Genomic DNA, 24,019 nt, shown 5'->3' with positions numbered 1-24,019 from the left:
TTTTGATGTTAATACAGTGCATTGACTTTTTAAAATATTTTTCAATACAACCAGTGGCTTTCTGAAGGGGGAAATATAGCGCAGTAAACCTAAAAAAGGGAAAGTCCAAATGATATGAGCTGTGCCATGGAAAAACCAACATAGTGGCTTTGCGACCAGCATGGATCCAGACCAGCCTGCGCATCCGCGCAGTCTGGTCAGGAACCATGCTGTTCGCTTTTAAAGCCTACTGCAATTAGAGAAACCATTAGTGAACAGCATGGATCCTGACCAGACTGCGCGGATGCGCAGGCTGGTCTGGATCCATGCTGGTCGCATACCCACTATGTTGGTTTTCCCATGGCATGGCTCAATTACAGTTAGTATGACAGTTACCTGTCCATAACAGCAGCCTTAAATCCAAGTTGAAAATGTGATCTTCTTTAAGGGTAAATATAACAATTTAAGGGGAAAATACAGCTATTTTTGGCTAGGGGAAAGAGCCTGTATTCGACTGTAAAAAAAAATAGTGTTAAAATTAAGTCTTGCATTTGAATTGATTTTAAATTTGTTTAAAAAGGAAAAATCTAATTTTTTGAAGATGTGTAATCAAAGTTTATCTGTTAGTTCTAGACTGTACATGTATATAGATATAGTCTGTAAAGATATATAAAGACTTGTCTACCTTGTTAGTCACACTGTGAAAGTTTGATGCTGAATAGAAGGAATTTAGCCATACTTTTACTTTAACTTAAAATGGTTTACATAAATAGCATTGATTTATTTGAGTTTTATGCCCCAGCTCCTCTTATGAAGAAGATGGGGTATATTGCTTTTTTCTATGACAGTCCATTAGTAAACCAATGAGGAACATTAGCTTGTTACTTCCCTTGAATTGTTGTATGATAAAGCGCAAGGATAACCAGATATTACATTGGTCCCTTTCAGTTGGATTCCTCTGACTTTTTCGTTATAACCTTTATCCAAGATGTTGCGGTTGGTCAAAATATATATGCTTTTTATAAGTAGGTTTCTAAATAAAATGATTAATCCAACCTAAATTTAACTGAGGGCCACTAAAAGAAAACCTGTCTTTAGTCATTTTCCAATCCAATGAAATTTAGTATAGATATTGCTTTTGAAAATTACAAAGAAATCAACGATAAAAACCGAGGGAGGACCAATCTACATCTTGGACATAATCAGGGGAAGTAACTGACTAATGTTCCCCATTGTTTCCCAGTCTGTAACTGGAAAACCTGTCTTAAGCCTTCAGATGTCAAACATGGTAGGATGACAACACACGTGCACAAATTTTAAGTCAAATTTCGGTTATCTCGGAGTAATATACTTATATCTTGTAGAATTTGAGGTACCAGATACCAAGTTCCAACTGTATTTTAATAATGAACATGTTAGAATGAAAATAAATAATGCAGTCTTGTGGATTATAGTCTGATTAACCACGGTTTAAAATCCTGCTTTTAAAGAAATGACAAAAATATATTGCAGCTTGGTATAGGAATGGAAATGTACATTTGTATTTATTACAGGGTGGCCAGAAGTTGTTAGAATTAAAAGGATTACGTGAGGGGCTTTTTCTTGTAAGAAGTAGCAAGAAAAACCCAGATTGGCACGTGCTTACACTATGTCATGATCAAAAAGTTTTCAACTATGAAATCAAAACAAAGGTAAGTTTATTTTCAGCTTTCTGAGTTTACACTCACATTTTTCAGTGAATTATTGAAATATTAGATTGAAATATACATGTATATCTGAAAATTTCACAGCGTAAAATATAAAATCAAGTTTTCACCAGCTGTAAAATAGATGAATTTTTCACTGAGAGAAAATACAGATAAATTTTCACTAAGTGAAAATTAGTGGAATTTTTCACTAAGTTAATATATATCAAATGTATATATTTTGTTAAAATCATTAAAAAGACATGATAAACTGAAAAAATGTTTTTGATATTTAAATTAACATGAAATATTTTCACTTGTAAAATCCTGATATTACATTTTCACTTGCCACTTGTGAAAATATCACATCTGGTGTTCAAATGGAAGGGTATATAAGTCCTACACTGAAACAAACAGATATTGTCTATTTATTTTAGCTTGATTGACTGCCTTAACTAATTAGTTTTACATGTTGAGTTTAAATGTTACCTGTCGGACCATTTGATGATTATCGTTATTCACACTGTATGACAAATTTGAACATAACATACCGAAAGGGGCCTCCATGGCTGAGTGGTTATGATCACTACCTTCAAATCACTTGCCCCACACCAGTGTGAGTTGGAAGCCTCGCTTTGGGTGTAGAAATTTTGCATATGAGGGATCCATGAGGTTTACACTGTTTCTACCCAAGTGCTGGCCCATGCCAGAAATAATGCCTAGCACAACTCCTGGAGTCTTCAGCCAATAAGTTACCATATAACCTCAAAGTGAACAGACTTAACCACTCAGCTATGGAGGTTAATCCAGGGTTTGTTTCGGTTTGCTAGATTGGCTGAGCAGCTCTCGATAAATGTTTTTTTGGGAAAAAACTGTTCAAATGACAAGTTTCCTATTTAAGTTGGGTTGATTTATCATAACTTTATAAATATTTTCATACGGACTATTTTCTAATGATATGCAATAATGTCACAGTCTACTGATTACCACATTTTTTCTCAATTACAGAATTACCGAGATCGGCATATGTACTTCATAGACGATGGACCATTTTATAAATGTCTTGAACATCTTATACAGTACTACAGTTACCATGCCAACGGTCTTCCATGTGCCTTATCAGTATCTGTTAATACAAGTATGTATATTGAAAAATATGAGTGGAGCTGGACCAAACCTTGCCACTTATATTTCATGAAGCAGACAAAACCACTCTTGGTCAAAACCTCTCCCAGACAAAACACCTCCCACTCAAATTTCATGAAGCAGACAAAATCCCTGCTGCACAAAGCCCCTGCAGCTTCTGTTTCATGAAGACCATTGTCACTTATATTTCATGAAGACAAAAACCCGCCCAAACAAAACCCCTCTTGCTTGTATTTCATGAAGCAGACAAAACCCCTAGTGCTTATGTTTAATGAAGCAAACAGAACCACACTTGGACAAAACCTCTCCCAGACAGAACCCCTACTGCTTATATTTCATGAAAAAGACAAAACCCCTAGCACTTATGTGAATGAAGCCACTCTTGGACAAAACCCCTCCCGAACAAAACCACTCCAGCCTATAGTTCATAAAGCAAACAAAACACTCCACCACTTCCATTTGATTAAGCAGACAAAACCTCTCTAACATTGTTTGTGTATAACAAGGCAAAACCACAAAAGTTTTATGCAGTTTAACTGATATTATTTGTTTTGAGTTAAATCAAGGGGTTAGTGCCAGAAGGTAGTAAGTGCCTTCTTTATTTATATGTACTTTAGAACTTCTGGCTCTAACACTTCAATTCATGTTCAATGTTTTAAATAATTTGCACAAAATACATTTTACTCTTTTAGATTTTACCCATTTCAAGAATTAACAAGAGCTGTCAGTGGACAGCGCGCTCAACTATTCTCAGTGCTTGATAGTATAATGTAAGCAATGAGTAAAACTTTAACATTACAATAAGCATATTCTAAATTGAAAAGGGGTCATAATTCAGTCAAAATGCTTGATAGAGTTGCCTCTTCCTTTTTACAGACTGGGTTCATGATGGTAAATAAGTATCCAAAATATGAAAGCAATATCTCAATAAACTTTGAAAATATTTGGGGTGGTATGCAAACTTAAACATTTATTCTAAGTCGAAAAGGGGCCATAATTCAGTCAAAATGCTTGATAGAGTTGCCTCCTCCTTTTTACAGACTTGGGTCATGATGGTAAACAAGTATGCAAAATATTAAAGCAATATCTTAATGGACTTTGAAAATATTTGGGGTGGTACGCAAACTTTAACATTCATTCTAAGTCGAAAAGGGGCCATAATTCAGTCAAAATGTTTGATTGAGTTGCCTCCTCCTTTTTACAGACTGGGGTCATGATGGTAAACAAGTATGCAAAATATGAAAGCAATATCTCAATGGACTTTGAAAATATTTGGGGTGGTACGCAAACTTTAACATTTATTCTAAGTCGAAAAGGGGCCATAATTCAGTCAAAATGCTTGATAGAGTTGCCTCCTCCTTTTTACAGACTGGGGTCATGATGGTAAACAAGTATGCAAAATATGAAAGCAATATCTCAATGGACTTTGAAAATATTTGGGGTGGTACGCAAACTTTAACATTTATTCTAAGTCGAAAAGGGGCCATAATTCAGTCAAAATGCTTGATAGAGTTGCCTCCTCCTTTTTACAGACTGGGGTCATGATGGTAAACAAGTATGCAAAATATGAAAGCAATATCTCAATGGACTTTGAAAATATTTGGGGTGGTACGCAAACTTTAACATTTGTGTGACGCTCACGCCGACGCCGGGGTGAGTAGGATAGCTCCCCTGTTCTTCAAATAGTCGAGCTAAAAAGCTGTCCTAGCCTGTAAATGTCAGTGTAGTGTAGTGCTTTGATATCTTCATTTTGTAATAAATTTAACACTGTTAAGATTTTCTTTTACGTAAAAAAAAGGATTTTACTGTGTATTGTCTTGTCTGTTAAAACACATTTTGCACAATGACCTACTTTTGGGGCCATGGGAAGTAATGCATCCATTTATGCCTAAAAAATGATTCCAGATTAGTACACGTAGATCTGCATCTCTTCCTGATATATTTCAAATGTGTTAAAACGGAAATAGATTTTAGTTTTGCTTACTTTGCAAATAAAACCATTTTTTCATTCAGATGCATCCTAATTAATCACTTTAGCCTTCGGCCTTTGTGATAAGATTACTATGCATCTAAACTCAAAACCGTGTTTTATTTGCCAACAAAGCAAACAAATCTAAAATCTATTTCCCATATATGTAGCTCACTGAGAACATAACCCTACCTATCTGTTTAGTCAATGTAATCTGTAATTTCAGCTCGAGAGTTGGTACAAATATCCAAAGATGATGAGTACTTTAATTTGGTGGATACTGCACACAGATTTCCTAGTAAGTCACAGCATACTGTCAACTTTACAGAACCAAAATTTCATTAACAAGTTGTTGAAAAAAATCTGCTATTTTACCAGTAAACTGTTCTTCCTCTATTTATTTGATGAATCAGGATGCTAGTATTTGCAAACCGAAATATTCCAATTCAAAACAGAAGTAAATATTACACAGAATTAGCTGCAGAGCTAATGTTGCAAAGTTAATGCTACAAAACTAATGTTACGAAGCTAATGTTGCCAAGGAAATGCTGCAAAGCTAATGCTCAAAAACTGATATTGCCAACCTAATGCTACAAAGCTAATGGTGCAATGCTAATACTGCAAAGTTATTTCTGCCAATCTTATGCTACAAAGCTAATATCATATTTAGTCAAATTTCTGTTATCCCCAAGTAAAACGCTGGATCCCTTGAAATTTGAGATACCTGCTTTCAACTGTATGTCTAAATGTTTATCTTAGTACCTTTTAAACATGATAATTTCTTATTTTCCAGCAAATGTATCTCCAGCCTTGCCACCCCGCCCAGAGGATCTGGACATGACTTACAGTGAGAGTGACAACCCGCCAGTGTCAAATGCTGCTCATCATCATGCCCCCCTGCCCCCATCCCCAACCCCACCAACATCTAGTCCGCCACCACCACCTAACCATGTAAGTATATATTTTCTTGCAGCTTACTGTAGTATTGGGCTACAAGAACATTGAAGTTTCATTATTCTAAGAAATCATTAATTTTCACTGGTGACTGTTTTCCTAAGATGTCTTTTTAGCTCACCTGTCACAAAGTGACAAGGTGAGCTTTCGTGATCGCGCGGTGTCCGTCCATGCGTGCGTCCGTAAACTTTTGCTAGTGACCACTCTAGAGGTCACATTTTTCACGGGATCTTTATGAAAGTTGGTCAGAATGTTCATCTTGATGATATCTAGGTCAAGTTCGAAACTGGGTCACCTGCCTTCAAAAACTAGGTCAGTAGGTCTAAAAATAGAAAAACCTTGTGACCTCTCTAGAGGCCATATATTTCACAAGATCTTCATGAAAATTGGTCAGAATGTTCACCTTGGTGATATCTAGGTCAAGTTCGAAACTGGGTCACGTGCCATCAAAAACTAGGGCAGTAGATCTAAAAATAGAAAAATCTTGTGACCTCTCTAGAGGCCTTAAATTTCAAAAGATCTTCATGAAAATTGGTCAGAACGTTCACCTTGATGATATCTAGGTCAAGTTCGAAAGTGGGTCACGTGCCTCAAAAACTAGGTCAGTAGGTCAAATAATAGAAAAACCTTGTGACCTCTCTAAAGGCCATATTTTTCATGGGATCTGTATGAAAATTGGTCTGAATGTTCATCTTGATGATATCTAGGTCAAGTTCGAAACTGGGTCATGTGCGGTCAAAAACTAGGTCAGTAGGTCTAAAAATAGAAAAACCTTGTGACCTCTCTAGAGGCCATATGTTTCATGAGATCTTCATGAAAATTGGTCAGAATGTTCACCCTGATGATATCTAGGTCAAGTTCGAAAGTGGGTCACGTGCCTTCAAAAACTAGGTCAGTAGGTCAAATAATAGAAAAACCTTGTGACCTCTAGAGGCCATATTTTTCATGGGATCTGTATGAAAGTTGGTCTGAATGTTCGTCTTGATGATATCTAGGTCAAGTTCGAAAGTGGGTCACGTGCCGTCAAAAACTAGGTCAGTAGGTCAAATAATGGAAAAACCTTGTGACCTCTCTAAAGGCCATATTTTTCATGGGATCTGTATGAAAATTGGTCTGAATGTTCATCTTGATGATGTCTCGGTCAAGTTCGAAACAGGGTCATGTGCTGTCAAAAACTAGGTCAGTAGGTCTAAAAATAGAAAAACCTTGTGACCTCTCTAGAGGCCATACTTATGAATGGATCTCCATAAAAATTGGTCAGAATGTTCACCTTGATGATATCTAGGTCAGGTTCGAAACTGGGTCACGTGCCCTAAAAAACTAGGTCAGTAGATCAAATAATAAAAAAAACCTTGTGACCTCTCCAGAGGCCATACTTTTCATGGGATCTGTATGAAAGTTGGTCTGAATGTTCATTTTGATGATATCTAGGTCAAGTTTGAAACTGGGTCAAAAACTAGGTCAGTAGGTCTAAAATTATTAAAATCTTTTGACCTCTCTAGAGGCCATATTTTTCAATGGATCTTCATGAAAATTGATCTGAATGTTCACCTTGATGATATCTAGGTCAGTTTCGAAACTGGGTCAGGTGCAGTCAAAAACTAGGCCAGTAGGTATAAAAATAGAAAAACCTTGTGACCTCTCTAGAGGCCATATTTTTCATGAGATCTTCATGAAAATTAGTGAGAATGTTCACCTTGATGATATCTAGGCAAAGTTCAAAACAGGGTCACGTACCTTCGAAAACTAGGTCAATAGGTCAAATAATAGAAAAACCTTGTGACCTCTCTAGAGACCATATTTTTCAATGGATCTTCATGAAAATTGGTCAGAATTTTTATCTTGATAATATCTAGGTCACCGTCAAGTTCAGAACTGGGTCACATGAGCTCAAAAACTAGGTCACTTTGTCAAATAATAGAAAAAACGACGTCATACTCAAAACTGGGTCATGTGGGAAGAGGTGAGCGATTCATGGTCCTCTTGTTGTATTCTGTTATCAGTCACCTCCAGTTTAGTTTTTCTTTCGCCAGCCATCTCAAATGTTCTTTGTAAGTGATTAAGTCACGTCTAATGCTCTGATTTTTATATTATCAGTCAAATGTTCTAATATTTTCTATCATCAGCCATTTCCAAGTTTTCTTTTGTCAGCAACATCCATTGTTTTAATTTTCTGTTGTCTGCTACCTTGAATGTTTTGTTCTCAGCTATCTCAGTGTTCTGCTGTCAGCCACCTCTAATGTTCTAGTTTCCTATTGTCAGCAATCACCAGTGTTCTGTTGCCAGCCACCTCTAATGTTCTAGTTTCCTATTGTCAGCAATCACCAGTGTTCAGTTGCCAGCCACCTCTAATGTTCTAGTTTCCTATTGTCAGCAATCACCAATGTTCTGTTGCCAGCCACCTATAATGTTCTAGTTTCCTATTGTCAGCAATCACCAGTGTTCTGTTGTCAGCCACCTCTAATGTTCTAGTTTTCTATTGTCAGCAATCACCAGTGTTCTGTTGCAAGCCATCTTCCAGTGTTCTAATTTTCTGGCATCAGCCAACTCTAATGTTCTGTTGTCAGCCACCTTCAATGTTCTTTTGTCAGATAGCACCAGTATTCTATTGTCAGCCACCTCAATTGTTCTCATTTTCTAGCATCAGTCGCCTCCAATGTTCTCATTTTTAGCTCACCTGTCACAAAGTGACAAGGTGAGCTTTTGTGATCGCGCAGCGTCCGTCATCCGTCCGTGCGTAAACTTTTGCTTGTGACCACTCTAGAGGTCACATTTTTAATGGGATCTTTGTGAAAGTTGGTCAGAATGTTCACCTTGATGATATCTAGGTCAAGTTCGAAACTGGGTCACGTGCCGTCAGAAACTAGGTCAGTAGGTCTAAAAATAGAAAAACCTTGTGACCTCTCTAAAGGCCATATTTTTCACAAGATCTTCATGAAAGTTGGTCTGAATGTTCACCTTGATTATATCTAGGTCAAGTTCGAAACTGGGTCACGTGCCATCAAAAACTAGGTCAGTAGGTCAAATAATAGAAAATCCTTGTGACCTTTCTGGAGATCATAAATTTACATGGGATCTGCATGAAAATTGGTCAGAATGTTCATCTTGATGATATCTAGATCAAGTTCGAAACTGGGTCACGTCCGCTCCAAAACTAGGTCAGTAGGTCAAATAATAGAAAATCCTTGTGACCTCTCTAGAGGTCATATTTTTCATGGGATCTGCATGAAAATTGGTCAGAATGTTCATCTTGATGATATTTAGGTCAGGTTCGAAACTGGGTCACGTCCAGTCCAAAACTAGGTCAGAAGGTCAAATAATTGAAAAACCTTGTAACCTCTGTAGAGGACCTATTTTTCATTGGATCTGCATGAAAATTGATCAGAATGTTCATCTTGATGATATCTAGGTCAAGTTTGAAACCGAGTCAACTGCAGTCAGAAACTAGGTCAGTAGGTCAAATAATATAAAATCCTTTGGATCTCTCTGGAGGTCATATTTTTCATGGGATCTTCATGAAAATTGGTCAGAATGTTCATCTTGATGATATCTAGGTCAAGAACGAAACTGGGTCACGTCCGGTCCAAAACTAGGTCAGTAGGTCAAATAATAGAAAAACCTTGTAACCTCTGTAGAGGCTGTATTTTTCATTGGATCTGCATGGAAATTGATCAGAATGTTCATCTTGATGATATCTAGGTCAAGTTTGAAACTGGGTCAACTGCAGTCAAAAACTAGGTCAGTAGGTCAAATAGTAGAAAATCCTTGTGACCACTCTAGAGGCCATAGTTTTCATGGGATCTTTATGAAAGTTGGTTTGAATGTTCATCTTGGTGATATCTAGGCAAGTTTGAAACCGGGTCAACTGCTGTCAAAAACTAGGTCACTAGGTCTCAACATAGAAAGACCTGTTGACCTCTCTAGAGGCCATATTTTTCAATGGATCTTCATGAAAATTAGTCAGAATATTTATCTTGTTTGACCTTCTTATCCTTAAGTGCAATGATAACAGGTGAGCGATATAGGGCCATTCTGGCCTCTTGTTTGTTTGTCAGCCATCACTAATGTTCTGTTGTCAGCCACCTCCAGTACTCTGTTCTCAGCCTCCTTAAATGTTATGTTGTCAACTATCACCAGTTTTCTATTGCCAGATGTTCTAGTTTTCTGTTGCCAACCACCTCCACTGTTCTAATTTTCTATCATCAGCCATCTCCAGTGTTCAAATTTTCTATCGTCAGCAACCTCCAATGTTCTAATTTTCTGTCATCAGTCATCACTAATGTTCTGTTGTCAGCCATCACTAATGTTCTGTCATCAGCCATCACTAATGTTCTGTCATCAGTCATCATTAATGTTCTGCCGAGAGCTATCACCAATGTTCTATTGTCAGCTTCATCTGATGTCCTAGTTTTCTGTTGCCAGCCACCTCCAATTTTCTCATTTTCTATCATCAACCATCTCACATTTTCTATTGTCAGCCACCTCCAATCAGCAAACAGCACAGCATTACAAAGAAACCAGAAGTAGAGCTGAGACAGATAGACAGAAAACTGCTGTCCCTAGGTAATGTATGAACAGATTAGTTTTCCAGACTTTGACTGTTTCTTTCCATAAATATAGCATGGATTTTCTTAAATGCATTATAATCAGCAGTTTGAACAGTTTTAAAAAATACATAGCCAGAAGTCAGTGCCCCCAAACAAAATGATGTATGTACCTGCATGCACCTCCATTTTTATGGGGGAAAGTCATGTGGTTATTATTAACCAAGTAATTTGAATTAAATTTATATAGACAATACCCATCTAGATTACATCAGCTTAAATGTCATTTAGTAAAAAGGAGACAGTGTCATTCTGAGTAGAATATAAATAAAAAAATTTAAATTTGTTTACCAAATAAGCGAGGCCTTCACATGGTTTGTCGCCTAATTTGTCACGGTTCAGAGTTCAGATGCACAAGAATTGAAAAATGTGGCTTTTAACCCTAGTGGTTAAATACCCAAGCATAAACCAGATGTCATGAGGCAATTTGCCATCATGATTATATGTTACTGGCTTTGTATCGGGAAATATGCACAAGTTTTCCAGCGGAAATATTGCGTGACTTTAGGAGTGCAGTATTCTTCCACTGAAGAATGAGTGCATATTTCCAGATGCAAAGATAATAACCTGTTTGTTACATACGATGATACGTTCTACATGTATAAGTGTAATTTAAATATTATGACTTTGTTCAATAGCCTGAAAAAGATTGACAATACTGAACTAAATAAAGAATTAATGCAACGACACATTAAATTACGTCTCACACCCAATATGAAATTCAGGCGTCAGTGAATGGAAAAATATTGACGTTTCTAGTTCCATTGTAACTTAATGGGGAATAGAAAGGACTGTGTAATAATTTACGTAATATTGCTGTTTTTCTGGTCCATGTGTTGTTAGAAAGTACATAGCTGGACTTTCTTTATTTAACTGGCGGTCAAAGCGAACCATGTTAAAATTATGTATAATATTTATGTTACAAATGCAACCTCATGTATACTGTGCACCCTCTTTGAATAGTATTCATCTCAGAAAATATGATTGTATATGACCTGCTTTTGTTGTCAAGACTAAAACTGTACCAATGTTTCACATAGGCAAGGAGATTGGACAGGGCGAGTTCGGTTCTGTAGTGAAAGGACATTATAAGAAAAAACCCACTGGTCGAGGAAAGACGGAGAAAATTGACGTCGCTATCAAATTGTTTCATAAAACGGCCATTAATAACCAGGAAGATTTTCTAAAGGAAGCTAGAACCATGCAGCAACTAGAACATGACTGTATCGTCAACTTTATAGGAATTGCAGAGTCAGATAATCATGAATTAATGCTGGTACGTATTGTGAAGTCATTAATCTTTAGCCTGCTAAATTTCTAAAATGGACTGGTCCATCATTCAATTTGGACAGTAACATTTATTATCCAAAGGGCTGTTCGCTGAAAATTTACTGACTGAATAGCAAACAGTGCAGATGTTGATCAGCCTTCACATATTCTCCATATTCCTCTGGCAATTCCGTGTATTACAGAAATCCATATCATCATTGAGCTACATTTACACCTGAAGAGTGCCGGAAAAGCAAACAATATAAAGTAATTGCACAGAAATTGACTTTGGTCATTACAAGGCTGCTACTGGTACCTTAAATCAAAAAAATTAAGCACCGGGTCATGGATGCCTAGCCATTACATAATGGCCCAAATCATGCACCATAAATAACATATATCTAATGTATCAAAATGTTTTCATTCTCCATCTGATGTATGTAGGTAGAGGAATATATCGCCATGGGCTCCATGCTGGATTATCTCATAGACCACCGAGAAAACATTAAGAAGACGGACCTGTATCTATGGGCAGCACAGATAGCTTACGGAATGATGTACCTTGAACAACAAAAAATGGTGCACAGAGATTTAGCTGCTCGTAACATACTGCTGCAGAGTAAAGAACGGGTAACCGCACAATTTTTTTTGGGGGGGGGGGGGGGGGTGGGGGGGCGTGCGCTGACTTTTAACAGTATTTTAGTTATGTAATAGCAGGCGGTTAACCTAACCAGTGTTCCAGGATTCTGTACCAGTATTACAGTACTAATTCTCCCCTCTCCCCAAGTAACTTCATAATTTCCATTGGAATTAGAGGTGGAGACGATTGATGTCAGACACATTGTCTTTTATCAAATTGTGATGAAGAACATACACCTTGCCAGGGGATCAAATACAACTTTATGATCCGTAGATCTGCGCTTTCTGTATTAAACTAACTGAGGGAGTTACACTTTTATCAAGTCTACAGACTATAACTGAGAAAAAAAATCAAAGGGAGTATTTTGTTGCCATGGTCGTATTGGGCAGGGAAGGTAGGGGGTGTTGTCGGCTTGTTGTCTGTTTTGCTTCACTGAAGTGAAACCCATGTCATTAGCACTGAAGAAAGTAAATGGGCCATGCCATGAGAAAACCAACATAGTGCGATTGCGACCAGTATAGCTCCATACCAGCCTGTGCATCTGCGCAGTCTGTTCAGGATCCATGCTGTTCGCTAATGGTTTCTCTAATTCAAATAAGCTTTGAAAGCAAACAGCATGGATCCTGACCAGACTGCGCGGATGCACAGGCTGGTCTGGATTCATGCTGATCGCAAAGCCATTATGTTGGTTTTCTCATGGCGTGGCTCAAGTATTTTCTTACTGAGGCAAAGATTTTCCTTTAACCTAGATTTGTTGAAGCTAACCACTAACGAGATGTAGACATATTTTTTCATGTATTTTCTGTTTCATAGAGGTGTATGATTGTTTCATAAGTAGAGAGACAGTGATGTCAGATTAATATGAATGTTTAAGAATAAAAAATCATAGCTTAGATTTAGAACAAAACAGATACTTTCTGCACAATAAATAATTAATAACAGATCCTATGATGTGTATGTTACAGGCAAAGATAAGTGACTTTGGTTTATCAAGAGCCGTTGGTTCTAACAGCGATTACTATAAAGCTACCACTGGTGGACGGTGGCCCATTAAATGGTATGTAATATTTGTTATATACACAGTGATGTTACTTATGTATGTTTGTTTTTAGCTCGACTATACGAAGTATAAGGAGAGCTATCCTACTAGCCCCGGCATCAGCGTCGCGTCGGAGTCTTTCCGCGTCCCCACCTTGGTTCAAGTTTTGGTGCACTTTGTCTTTTTTCAACTTATCTCTGTAATTACTTGATGGATTTGATTCAAACTTGAAATACTTATTCCTCATCATCATCCACATCATCTGACATAAGGGCCATAACTCTGGCACCAATATTTCATGAATTATTTCCCCTTTTCACCTAGATTTTCAGGTTAAAGTTTTGATGCACTTTCACTCTATCTCTGTTATTACTGAATGGATTTGATTCAGACTTAAAATAGTTGTTCAACATCATCACTCACATCATATGACACAAGGTGCATAACTCTGGCACCATTTTTTCATGAATTATTCCCCCTTTTTACTTAGAATTTTAGGTTGAAGTTTTGATGCACTTTCACTCTGTCTCTGTTATTACTGAATGGATTTGATTCAAACTTAAAATAGTTGTTCAGCATCATCACCCACACCATATGACGCAATGTGCATAACTCTGGCACCAATTTTTAGCTCATCTGATTTTTTGAAAAAAAAATGATGAGTTATTGTCATCACTTGAGCGGTTGTCGGCGTCGGCGTCGGTGTCGGCGTCGGCGTCTGCGTCGGCGTTGCCTGGTTAAGTTTTATGTTTAGGTCAGCTTTTCTCCTAAACTATCAAAGCTATTGCTTTGAAACTTGCAACACTTGTTCACCATCATAAGCTGACCCTGTATAGCAAGAAACATAACTCCATCTTGTTTTTTGCAAGATTTATGGCCCCTTTTGTACTTAGAAAATATCAGATTTCTTGGTTAAGTTTTATGTTTAGGTCAACTTTTCTCCTAAACTATCAAAGCTATTGCTTTGAAACTTGGAATACTTGTTCACCATCATAAGCAGACCCTGTACATCAAGAAACATAACTCCATCTTGCTTTTTGCAAGAATTATTGCCCCTTTTGGACTTAGAAAATCAGTTTTCTTGGTTAAGTTTTATGTTTAGGTCAGCTTTTATCTTAAACTATCAAAGCTATTGCTTTAAAACTTGCAACACTTGTTCACCATCATAAGCTGACCCTGTACAGCAAGAAACATAACTCCATCCTGCTTTTGCAAGATTTATTGCCCCTTTTGGATTTAGAAAATATCAGATTTCTTGGTTAAGTTTTATGTTTAGGTCAACTTTTTCTCTTAAACTATAAAAGCTATTGCTTTGAAACTTGCAACACTTGTTCACCATCATAAGCTGACCCTGTACAGCAAGCAACATCCTGCTTTTTGCAATAATTATTGCCCCTTTTGAACTTAGAAAATCATTTTCTTGGTTGAGTATTATGTTTAAGGCAACTTTTCTCATAAACTATCAAAGCTATTGCTTTAAAACTTGCAACAGTTTTTCACAGTCATAAGTGGACACTGTACATCAAGAAACATAACTCTATCCTGCTTTTTGCAAGAATGATGGCCCTTTTTAGACTTAGAAAATCATGGGTAGGACAATATTTCTATTATACAAAAAAAATCAGATGAGCGTCAGCACCCGCAAGGCGGTGCTCTTGTTCATTAATTATTCCCCCTTTTTACTTAGAATTTTAGGTTAAAGTTTTGATGCACTTTCACTCTGTCTCTGTTATTACTGAATGGATAAGATTCAAACTTAAAATAGTTGTTCAGCATCATCACCCACACTATATGACACAAGCTGCATAACTCTGGCACCAACATTTAATGAATTATGCCCCTTTTTGCTTAGGATATACTTATATAGTGTTTTGATACATTTTATCTTTACCTCTCTTATTACTTTAAGTTGATATTTTTGACATAGACACAGGCTATTGTGCAATATCTTCATCCACAATAATTATTGGAGTCATTAAACACTCCAGTGACAGCTCTAGTTTCCTCAGATGTGGCCAGTTTCACTATCCAGCATCGAAATAGTTGAGCGCGCTGTCTCCTGTGACAGCTCTTGTTTGTTTTGGGATTTTCACCATTATGTCTACAGTATTTCAGTTATATAATGGCGGGCAGTTAACCTAACCGGTGTTCCTGGATTCTGTACCAGTACAAACCTATTCTCCTCAAGTAACTGCCAACTTCCCTACATGAATCAGAGGTTGAGGACAGATGATGTCAGACACAATGTCTTTTATCAAATCATCATGGAGAACATACGCCCCACCCTGGCATCAAACTTGCAACCCCTTGATCTGTAGATCTTTGCTTTTTCTATTGAGCCGAGCAGGCAGGCTTGTTTCTTATGAGTTATGAACTTTATCATTTCCCTCCTTATGTGAGAAGACATGGGCCCATTTCTATTGAGATTTGTCCAAAACCAAGATTTTACATTTTTACTTGCATTTCAGATTCAATTTTGTTGAGCCCACTTGGGGTGAGCTTGACTTAGTCGCCACTTTTGGCAGTTCGGTGTATGTGTGTTGGTGCGTCCGTTTGGCATGCGTCCATTTGATTTTGTTTGGACCATAACATTGACATGCATATACAAATCTTGTTTATATTTGGCATGAATGTTTACCTTAATGAGAAGGCGTTTAATGCGCAAACCCCTACATCAAAAGTCAAGCTCACAGGAGGTGAAAAGTCAAATTTTTTTAATTTGTCTGGAGCATTTCTTCTTCATGCATGGTGGAATTTTGATGTAAATTGGCATGAATGTTCACCATTATGGGACAGAGTGTCCTGTGCAAGAACCAGGTCCCTAGGTCAAAGGTCAAGGTCACACTTGACAGCTGGCAGGCTCGACATTCTGCTCGTCGTCATACTTGTCTCACCATGTAAGATTAACAACAGTTTGGTACATAATATATATTAGATTATTGCGGCGATGTAATATACATTGTTACTGTAGTCATGTAAAAATGATGTAATCAGGTGTAACCTGTCAATTTTTAGCTCGACTACAAAGTATATGGAGAGCTGTCCTACTCGCCACTGCATCCGCATCCAGTCTTTGGTTAAAGTTATTATGCACTTTCGCCTAATCTCTTATTACTTTATGGATTTGCTTCTAACTTCAAAAAGTTGTTACTCATTGCTGATGATATACATGTGTGAAACATCATCACTTTGCATCAGTTTTTCATGAATCATCCTTCCTTTTTTACCTAGGATTTAGAGCAAATTTTTTGGTGCACTTGTACTCTGTCTCTGTTGTTGCTAAACACATTTGACTTAAACAACTGTGAAATCATTTTTATTCGCGTAGAACGAATTTTCGCGTATTTCGCGCTAGGACTGATGCGCCGATTTAAGACCACGCTATTATTATTTTTTAATTTTATTTTTTAATTTATAAATTGAAAATGTGCAAATTAAAGCCTGCGCGAAACAGTCCTTTTTCACATTTGTGCGAAATTTCATGCCAGCGAATTGAAATGATTTCACAGTATTGTCCCATATCATCATTGACATTGGAGTTATTAAACCCTCTAGGGACAGCCCCAGCTTCCTCATATGCGCACTATTTCACTATGATCCAGCATTGAAATAGTCAAGCATGCTGTCTCAAGTGGCAATTCCCGTTAGAAATGTTACTGCCTTCTGACTTTTTGCATAATACATTAACAGAACTGTAGCATAAATAAAGTAGAAGCAAAGATGTAGTAAAGTAAAGAAGCTGTAACAGTTGTGTTACCAAAAAACAATGTTCTTTTAATGGTAGCCTTTGTTTAATTTTAATTATTTTGTATGTTTTGTGAAAAGGTATGCTCCGGAATGTGTGAACTACGGTCATTTTTCACATGCGAGTGATGTATGGAGTTTTGGTGTGACGTTATGGGAGATGTTCTCATATGGTGAACCTCCGTATGGTGACATGAAGGGAATTGAGGTAACATACAGATTTTCAGTGTCACTGTACTTAAAATTGGATTTGAAACATCAGTATTTGAGCCGCGCAATCAGAAAACCAACATAATGGCTTTGCGCCAAGCATGGATCCGCGCAGTCTGGTCAGGATCCATGCTGTTCGCTAACGCTTTATCTAATTGCTCTAGGCTTTGAAAGCGAACAGCATGGATCCTGACCAGACTGCACGGATGCGCAGGCTGGTCTGGATCCATGCTGGTCGCAAACCCACTATGTTGGTTTTCTCATGGCACGGCTAATTTTATTTTCTATTGATGTTCAGATTTGACATCTGGTGGGTGTCACCAGTTTTGACATAATTATCATAGAAATCATATATTAATTAGGTTTTGCCTTAATTAAATTGACAACATCGGTGTGATATTGTAAGTTTTACTGAGGTAAAACCTAAATTTTTTGTAATTTCTATGACATTAATAGCTGGAGATGCATAGCAATTAACAGAGTATTAACTCTTTATTGAACATTCTGATATGACAAACAATGCTTTAATCATCACAAGGATATAATGTTGGCGTCACTTCAATGTGATTTTTGGCCCCATGTATACATCTAGAAATAGCGCTTTCAAATTTGATGAAATGTTTTACTTAATAGCATGTTTAAAAACAAAATGTCACATTGAACAAAATGTCTTGATTAATTTACAAATATAGTTACGTTATTTGCTCTGCTGAATAATTCGCCATCTGTTGCGCCGAAATTAAACTCTTCTGCAAGTCGTATTACCATTTCCATTCCTGGCGTGCATAAACAAAGAGCGTGACAAGCTAACAGTTGGTGCCATGCATGTGTTAAGAAACTGTTCTGTCATATTTGATCTAAATTTCACAATAAAATTCATATTAAAATCAAAATCATTTGTAGCAGAAAGTTGTTTTAACATACTATTTATACACTCGGGTGGTTATACGTCGTTCAGAATATTTCACTTGAGCTGCGCCCTTGTAACATTATTATGCCGGGCGTTTAACCGCCCATTGTGTATAAATAGTGTTAAAGCACCATTTTGCCATAAATTATTTCTTAAATATGTGTGCATTCCTTCACATAACAAAATTGGGGTCATAATACCATGCAATATTTCCACTGCAGAAGAACAGAAATATTTTTCATTATAAAACTGTCATAAATATACTGTGAAATCATTAATATCCGTGAGGGACTATTTTTCATGGATATTGTGGTTGAGTCAATCCACGAAATTTAATCCCAATGAACAAGTAAAATTCTCCTTCATTTTATATTCAAAAGTTTAAATCCAGGAATTCATATCCCCACGAAATTGCCGATTTGACCAAAACCACGAAATTTCATGCCCACAAAATTAAATGATTTAACAGTAGTCATTTTGCTGTGAAAATTTGATCATGTAACAGAACATTACTGGTCAGAAAACATACTGTAAATCATAGCTGAAGGTCATGGTCACAACTGAAGGTCAGTCTTTAAGCTTTGGCTTTTATGTCCAGTCTATATCTTCTAAACCCCTGGTCCCAGTGGAGCAGACCCAAGCTCAAGACCGCAACTGACTGAAATTCTGAGAGAGAAAAGTGTCTGATACAGAACTGATGCATCAGACATTAATTAAGTTTGCATTTTTCAGGTAATAAAATTCATAGAAGAGGGCAAACGGCTTGCGAAACCAGAAAACTGCCCTGAAATAGCCTACACACAGATGAAGAAATGTTGGAATAATGAACCTCGGGATAGACCAACATTTAAAGCATTAAATACGCACTTCCAAAGTGAGGATGAATATGTCAGTACAAGGGACTTTATGAAAACTATCCGAAAATAATCTGTTATACCAAAGAGATAAAGAATATTTTACAATATGAAAATTTACTGTATATAAATCTGTTTTCAATTTCTGTCATTATTTTGAAATATATATGGGTTTTTATCCATTCATGAAACTTAACAACGTACTGTTTGATTTGGTTGGTGTTGAGGATAAGATATTTGATCCATCAAATATCTCAGATAATGGTGTTACCATGACAACAGTCCAATAAGTCAAAGTAAAATTTGAAATTGCGCTTAGACCTGCAATGTTTTGAGCAGTGCCATAAGAAAACCAACATAGTGGCATTGCAACCAGCATGGATCCGGACCAGCCTGCACATCAGCGCAATCTGGTCAGGATCCAGGCTGTTCACTTTCAAAGCCTTTTGCAAGTAGAGAAACTGTTATCGAACAGCATGGATCCTGACCAGACTGCACGGATCCATGCTGGTCGCAAAGCCACTATGTTGGTTTTCCCATGGTGTGGCTCATTTATTTTTCTTTTTGTTTATGTAGTGAAGCTGTAATAACAATGGGCAAATCGTGGGCTGAGCGCGAAACTATTGTAACTGTATATAAATAAAGAACAAGATACAATAGTTTCGCGCTCAGCCCTCGAAATTACATATTCTGCCTTTGCAGTTTCGGCAATTTCCGGTTTTAAAGAAAAGTTATGACAGGGCCTCCTCTGCCATTTGCAAATGTAGTCATATGCTACAAATACAAGTAACTGGCTACAGATATTTGAAAGTGGCTATAAGAATTTTATTGAAATGTGGCCAAATATCAGCAATTCAGATTCAATTTGGCACTTTCTCTCAAATATTGGCTATAATTTTGAGCTGCCTTAGCTAATTTACATCCAAAAACATGCCAAATTGCTTAACAAGGATACATGATATTGTTGAAGTAGCCAAATGTTAATGGGGGTCCACTGCCTTTAACAAAATTACTTTTACTAAACTAAGTTATCAGACAGAACTGAAGGTTTATCATTTTTTCATATCTTTTAGTCTTAAAAGATAAGGAGGATTATGATATAATTCCATTATGGATATTACTTAACTTGATTCAAGCTGTGTGATATAACTAATTAAAGATACCTTATGAAAATCCCCATCAAATAATTAAATTTACTAATTATATAAAAAGACTGTGCATGTAGATTAAATTTCATACAGTGGCAGGCATTTTTAGCTCGACTATTCGAAGAATAGTCTAGCTATTCTACTCACCCTGGCGTCGGCGTCGGCGTCACACCTTGGTTAAGTTTTTGCATGCAAGTACATACGGCCATCAATTAAAGGCATATAGCTTTGAAACTTATTTTTTCTTTTTCTAGGTCAATTACCAACCTCTCTGGGTCAGGTCCCATAACTCTGACATGTATTTTGAGCAAATTATGCCCCCTTTTGAACTTTGAAAATTTTGGTTAAAGTTTTACATGCAAGTTATTATCTCCAAAACTAATGCAGATATTGATTTGAAACTTCACATGTGTCTTCGGGGTTATAAAACTAGTTGATAGCAGCAAGTCCCATAACCCTGACCTTCATTTTGGCCAAATTATGCCCCCTTTTGGACTTAGAAAATTCTGGTTAAAGTTTTGCGTGCAAGTACATACAGTTATTACTAAAGGGCATATAGATTTGAAACTTATTTTTGCTTTTTCTAGATCAATTACTAACCTCACTGGATCAAGTCCCATAACTCTGGCATGTATTTTGGGCAAATTATGCCCCCTTTTGGACTTTGAAAATTCTGGTTAAAGTTTTACATGCAAGTTTCTATCTTCAAAACTAATGCAGATATTGAATTGAAACTTCACATGTGCCTTCGGAGTTATAAAACTAGTTGATAGCAGCAAGTTCCATAACTGATATGCATTTTGGTCAAATTATTCCCCCTTTTGAACTTGAAATTCTTTTGATATTTAACCTTTTTGGGTAATATTTTCCTGCTTCTGGGACAATATTACGAATAGTCGAGCTTGGCTGTCTTATGGACAGCTCTTGTTTTTTTTAAAACTTCCAGTTTTTTAGTGGCAGTACACATTTATACTGTGTTAAGGCATACATATATACAGCGTGTACTAAATTAAGCATGATGCATATTGTTCTTGATACACAAAAACCTGTTAATTTTATGTGTTTTAAAACTATATATATTATTTGTTCATGTTTTCAAGTATTAAATTTGTGTAATGTTTACCTTTAAAAAAAACATTATCTTTAACAAAAGAGGTATTTGTAAGTTAAAAGAAGAAAAGAGACAGGACTATTCATTGAGACGTCATTACACAGGTATATGAATTATGCCTTAAGATATTTTTTAAGTTAAATCAAAAATTTAAGGTGAGAATATTTAGTTATGATAAAGACTTACAAAATGGGATATCCTATCTCACACCAGTAATTAGATTCTTTGTCAGTCAGACAAACATGTACGTATATTTTTTTAATTAAATATCTTGTGTATAATAGCTGTTACAAGAAACACGTGTGTTTGAAGAATGCATGTCACTGCTGGCAAGGCAATTTTTTCTGAAGCAGGAAAGTATTTTTAAATTCACCTAGAAAACTAGCAGAAGTATTAAAGTTAACCAGAGTCAAAAGTTGTAAAACAAAACTTGAAGACCAGTCTCAGAACTCTAGCATCTGATTGGTCAGTGCTGAGCAAAAATTTGAAATTGACCGATGGCACAGCTGCATTCCTAGACTGGTCTTCAGGTTCTGTTTTATAATTTTATTCCAAATTCATTTATAACTTTTGAACTCCTGACACACATTTATCTCCACTCTGCCATACCTTGTAGTAATAATAAGGTGTAAAATTGCCAGCTTTACAAGATGGCTGACATTTTGTAGAAATTTTCATCTTTGACTTGTCTTTTTCTGCAACTTTGTTATAAACTTCATGAATACAGAGAGAAAAACATTTGCTAAGTTGACATGTTTAAGAATTATAGTGGAAAATCAGATACAGATATATGGTAAATGTTTGCCGAGCTCTTGCCTATGGAACAAGTTGAAGTAGTGGATTCATAATGACACTTGGCAAAATCCATGCAATTAATATTCTTCATAATGTTATTTCGGCATCCTTTGGCCATAACAGAACATTGTTGTTTTTTTTTCATAACACTTGAAAAAACCCAACATCACAAGTTGAGAATATGGAACCGGAGGGAAAATGCTAAAATCACATATTGAGAATGGGAAATTGGAGGGAAAATGCCAAAATCACATATTGGTAATTGGAGGGAAAATGCCAAAATCACACATTTAGAATAAGGAATTGGAGGAAAAATACCAAAATCGCATATGGAGAATAGGGAATGGGAGAGAAAATGCCAAAATCACATATGGAGAATAGGGAATTTGAGGGGAAAATGCCAAAATCACATATGGAGAATAGGGAGTGGGAGGGAAAATGCCAAAATCACATATGGAGAATAGGGAATTGGAGGGAAAATGCCAAAATCTCATATGGAGAATAGGGAGTGGGAGGGGAAATGCCAAAATCACATATGGAGAATAGGGAATTTGAGGGGAAATGCCAAAATCTCATATGGAGAATAGGGAGTGGGAGGGAAAATGCCAAAATCACATAATTATGGAGAATAGGGAATGGGAGGGAAAATGTGGATTTTCCTTATTGGTCCAAATTTGCATATTCTTAAGACCAAAGGAAAGAATATGCATGACTGGAGGTATATTACCAACTGCAACATCTGTGAAAGGCTTACATCATATAATGATATACTGTGAAATCATTAATATTCTTGGGGGACTAATTTTCGTGGTTGAGTCAATCCACGAAATTTAATCCCAACGAACAAGTAAAATTCCCCTTCATTTTATGTTCAAAAGTTTAAATCCACGAATTCATATCCCCACGAAATTGCGGTTTTGACCAAAACCATGAAATTTCATGCCCACAAAATTTAATGATTTTACAGTATCTGTAGTGAAAGAATATTCAAAGTATTGATAATAAAAAGTCAGCATCGTTTAGAATATACTGTAGAATCAATTCATTTCATTGGCTTGAAATTGAAATTTTATTGTTTTGAACAAAATGGCAAATTTTAGGGGACATGGATTCATGGAGTTTAATTTTTACAGGCAGTTCGATTGAAATTTCACTCGTTTGTCTGTATTTTACCCCTTTGATCGATAAAACTACAAATTCATAAAAATTTGTCCCAAATATATGTTAATGCTTTCGGAGTATTTGCTTCAATGTTACTCACAGGCAAATTTAGATCCTTTTATATAAATCATTAGATTCGTTACCTGTAAACAACAGCCACTGTTTAGTCTGTTAAATGCTCAACAGGTTTCTTTTTGTGAAGTGTGGTTTTAACATTTAGCCTGCTGGCGGCAAGTGATTCTGCCTTTGTGACCAGTGCACATCAAGACCAGCCTGCACATCCACACAGGGTAATCATGGCCTGCACTGTTCGCTATTCAGTCAGTAAATTTTCTGTGAACACCCCTTTGAATAATAAGTGGTACTGCCCAAATCAAATGATGGACCAGTCCGTTTTAGAAATTTAGCAGACTAAGGGTTAATTTGCAAGTTCAAGATATAAGTTTTACTTCATTATAGAGATCTTTGGAGTTGGTAATATGGTCATTTTCAATTTCTAATAATTTCAGTTTAAAGATAACCGATGGCCATCTTTCTTAGGTATTTTCTTCAAGTGTAGAAAATTCTCATTAAATGTGTTTAACTATACTAAAAAATATAAATAAATTCTGTGTGTAAAGTGACATTCATAATTAAATGTCATGCAATAACAGTTGGCTCTTAAAAAGACTTCCAGTTTTTTAGTGGTTTAAATACACATTTATACTGTGTTTAGCTGTCCTTGTATACAGTGTGTACTATTTTAAACCTTACGCATAGTACTGTTAATACAAAACTAACTTATTAATTTTATAATTTACA

At 36.4% G+C, this 24,019-nt stretch overlaps 1 protein-coding gene across 1 annotated transcript in view; it reads left to right on the top strand.

Annotated features, from left to right (window-relative positions):
* Positions 1-22,196, top strand: part of LOC123555115 (tyrosine-protein kinase HTK16-like) — a 35,509-nt gene extending 13,313 nt beyond the window's left edge. The window contains exons 9-18 of the mRNA XM_045345710.2: positions 1,533-1,670; positions 2,673-2,802; positions 5,006-5,077; positions 5,573-5,730; positions 10,212-10,296; positions 11,378-11,613; positions 12,051-12,236; positions 13,212-13,303; positions 17,111-17,237; positions 18,882-22,196. Of these exons, the coding sequence (XP_045201645.2) occupies positions 1,533-1,670; positions 2,673-2,802; positions 5,006-5,077; positions 5,573-5,730; positions 10,212-10,296; positions 11,378-11,613; positions 12,051-12,236; positions 13,212-13,303; positions 17,111-17,237; positions 18,882-19,076 (1,419 nt within the window). The 3' untranslated portion in view covers positions 19,077-22,196. The remainder of the gene's footprint in view (positions 1-1,532; positions 1,671-2,672; positions 2,803-5,005; positions 5,078-5,572; positions 5,731-10,211; positions 10,297-11,377; positions 11,614-12,050; positions 12,237-13,211; positions 13,304-17,110; positions 17,238-18,881) is intronic.
* Positions 22,197-24,019: the final 1,823 nt, after the last annotated feature.

This window comes from Mercenaria mercenaria, chromosome 7 (assembly GCF_021730395.1).
Source record: "Mercenaria mercenaria strain notata chromosome 7, MADL_Memer_1, whole genome shotgun sequence".
Lineage (NCBI taxonomy): Eukaryota > Metazoa > Mollusca > Bivalvia > Venerida > Veneridae > Mercenaria > Mercenaria mercenaria.
Note: the sequence above shows the minus strand (reverse complement) of the source record. Positions and strands in the feature narration are given on the sequence as shown.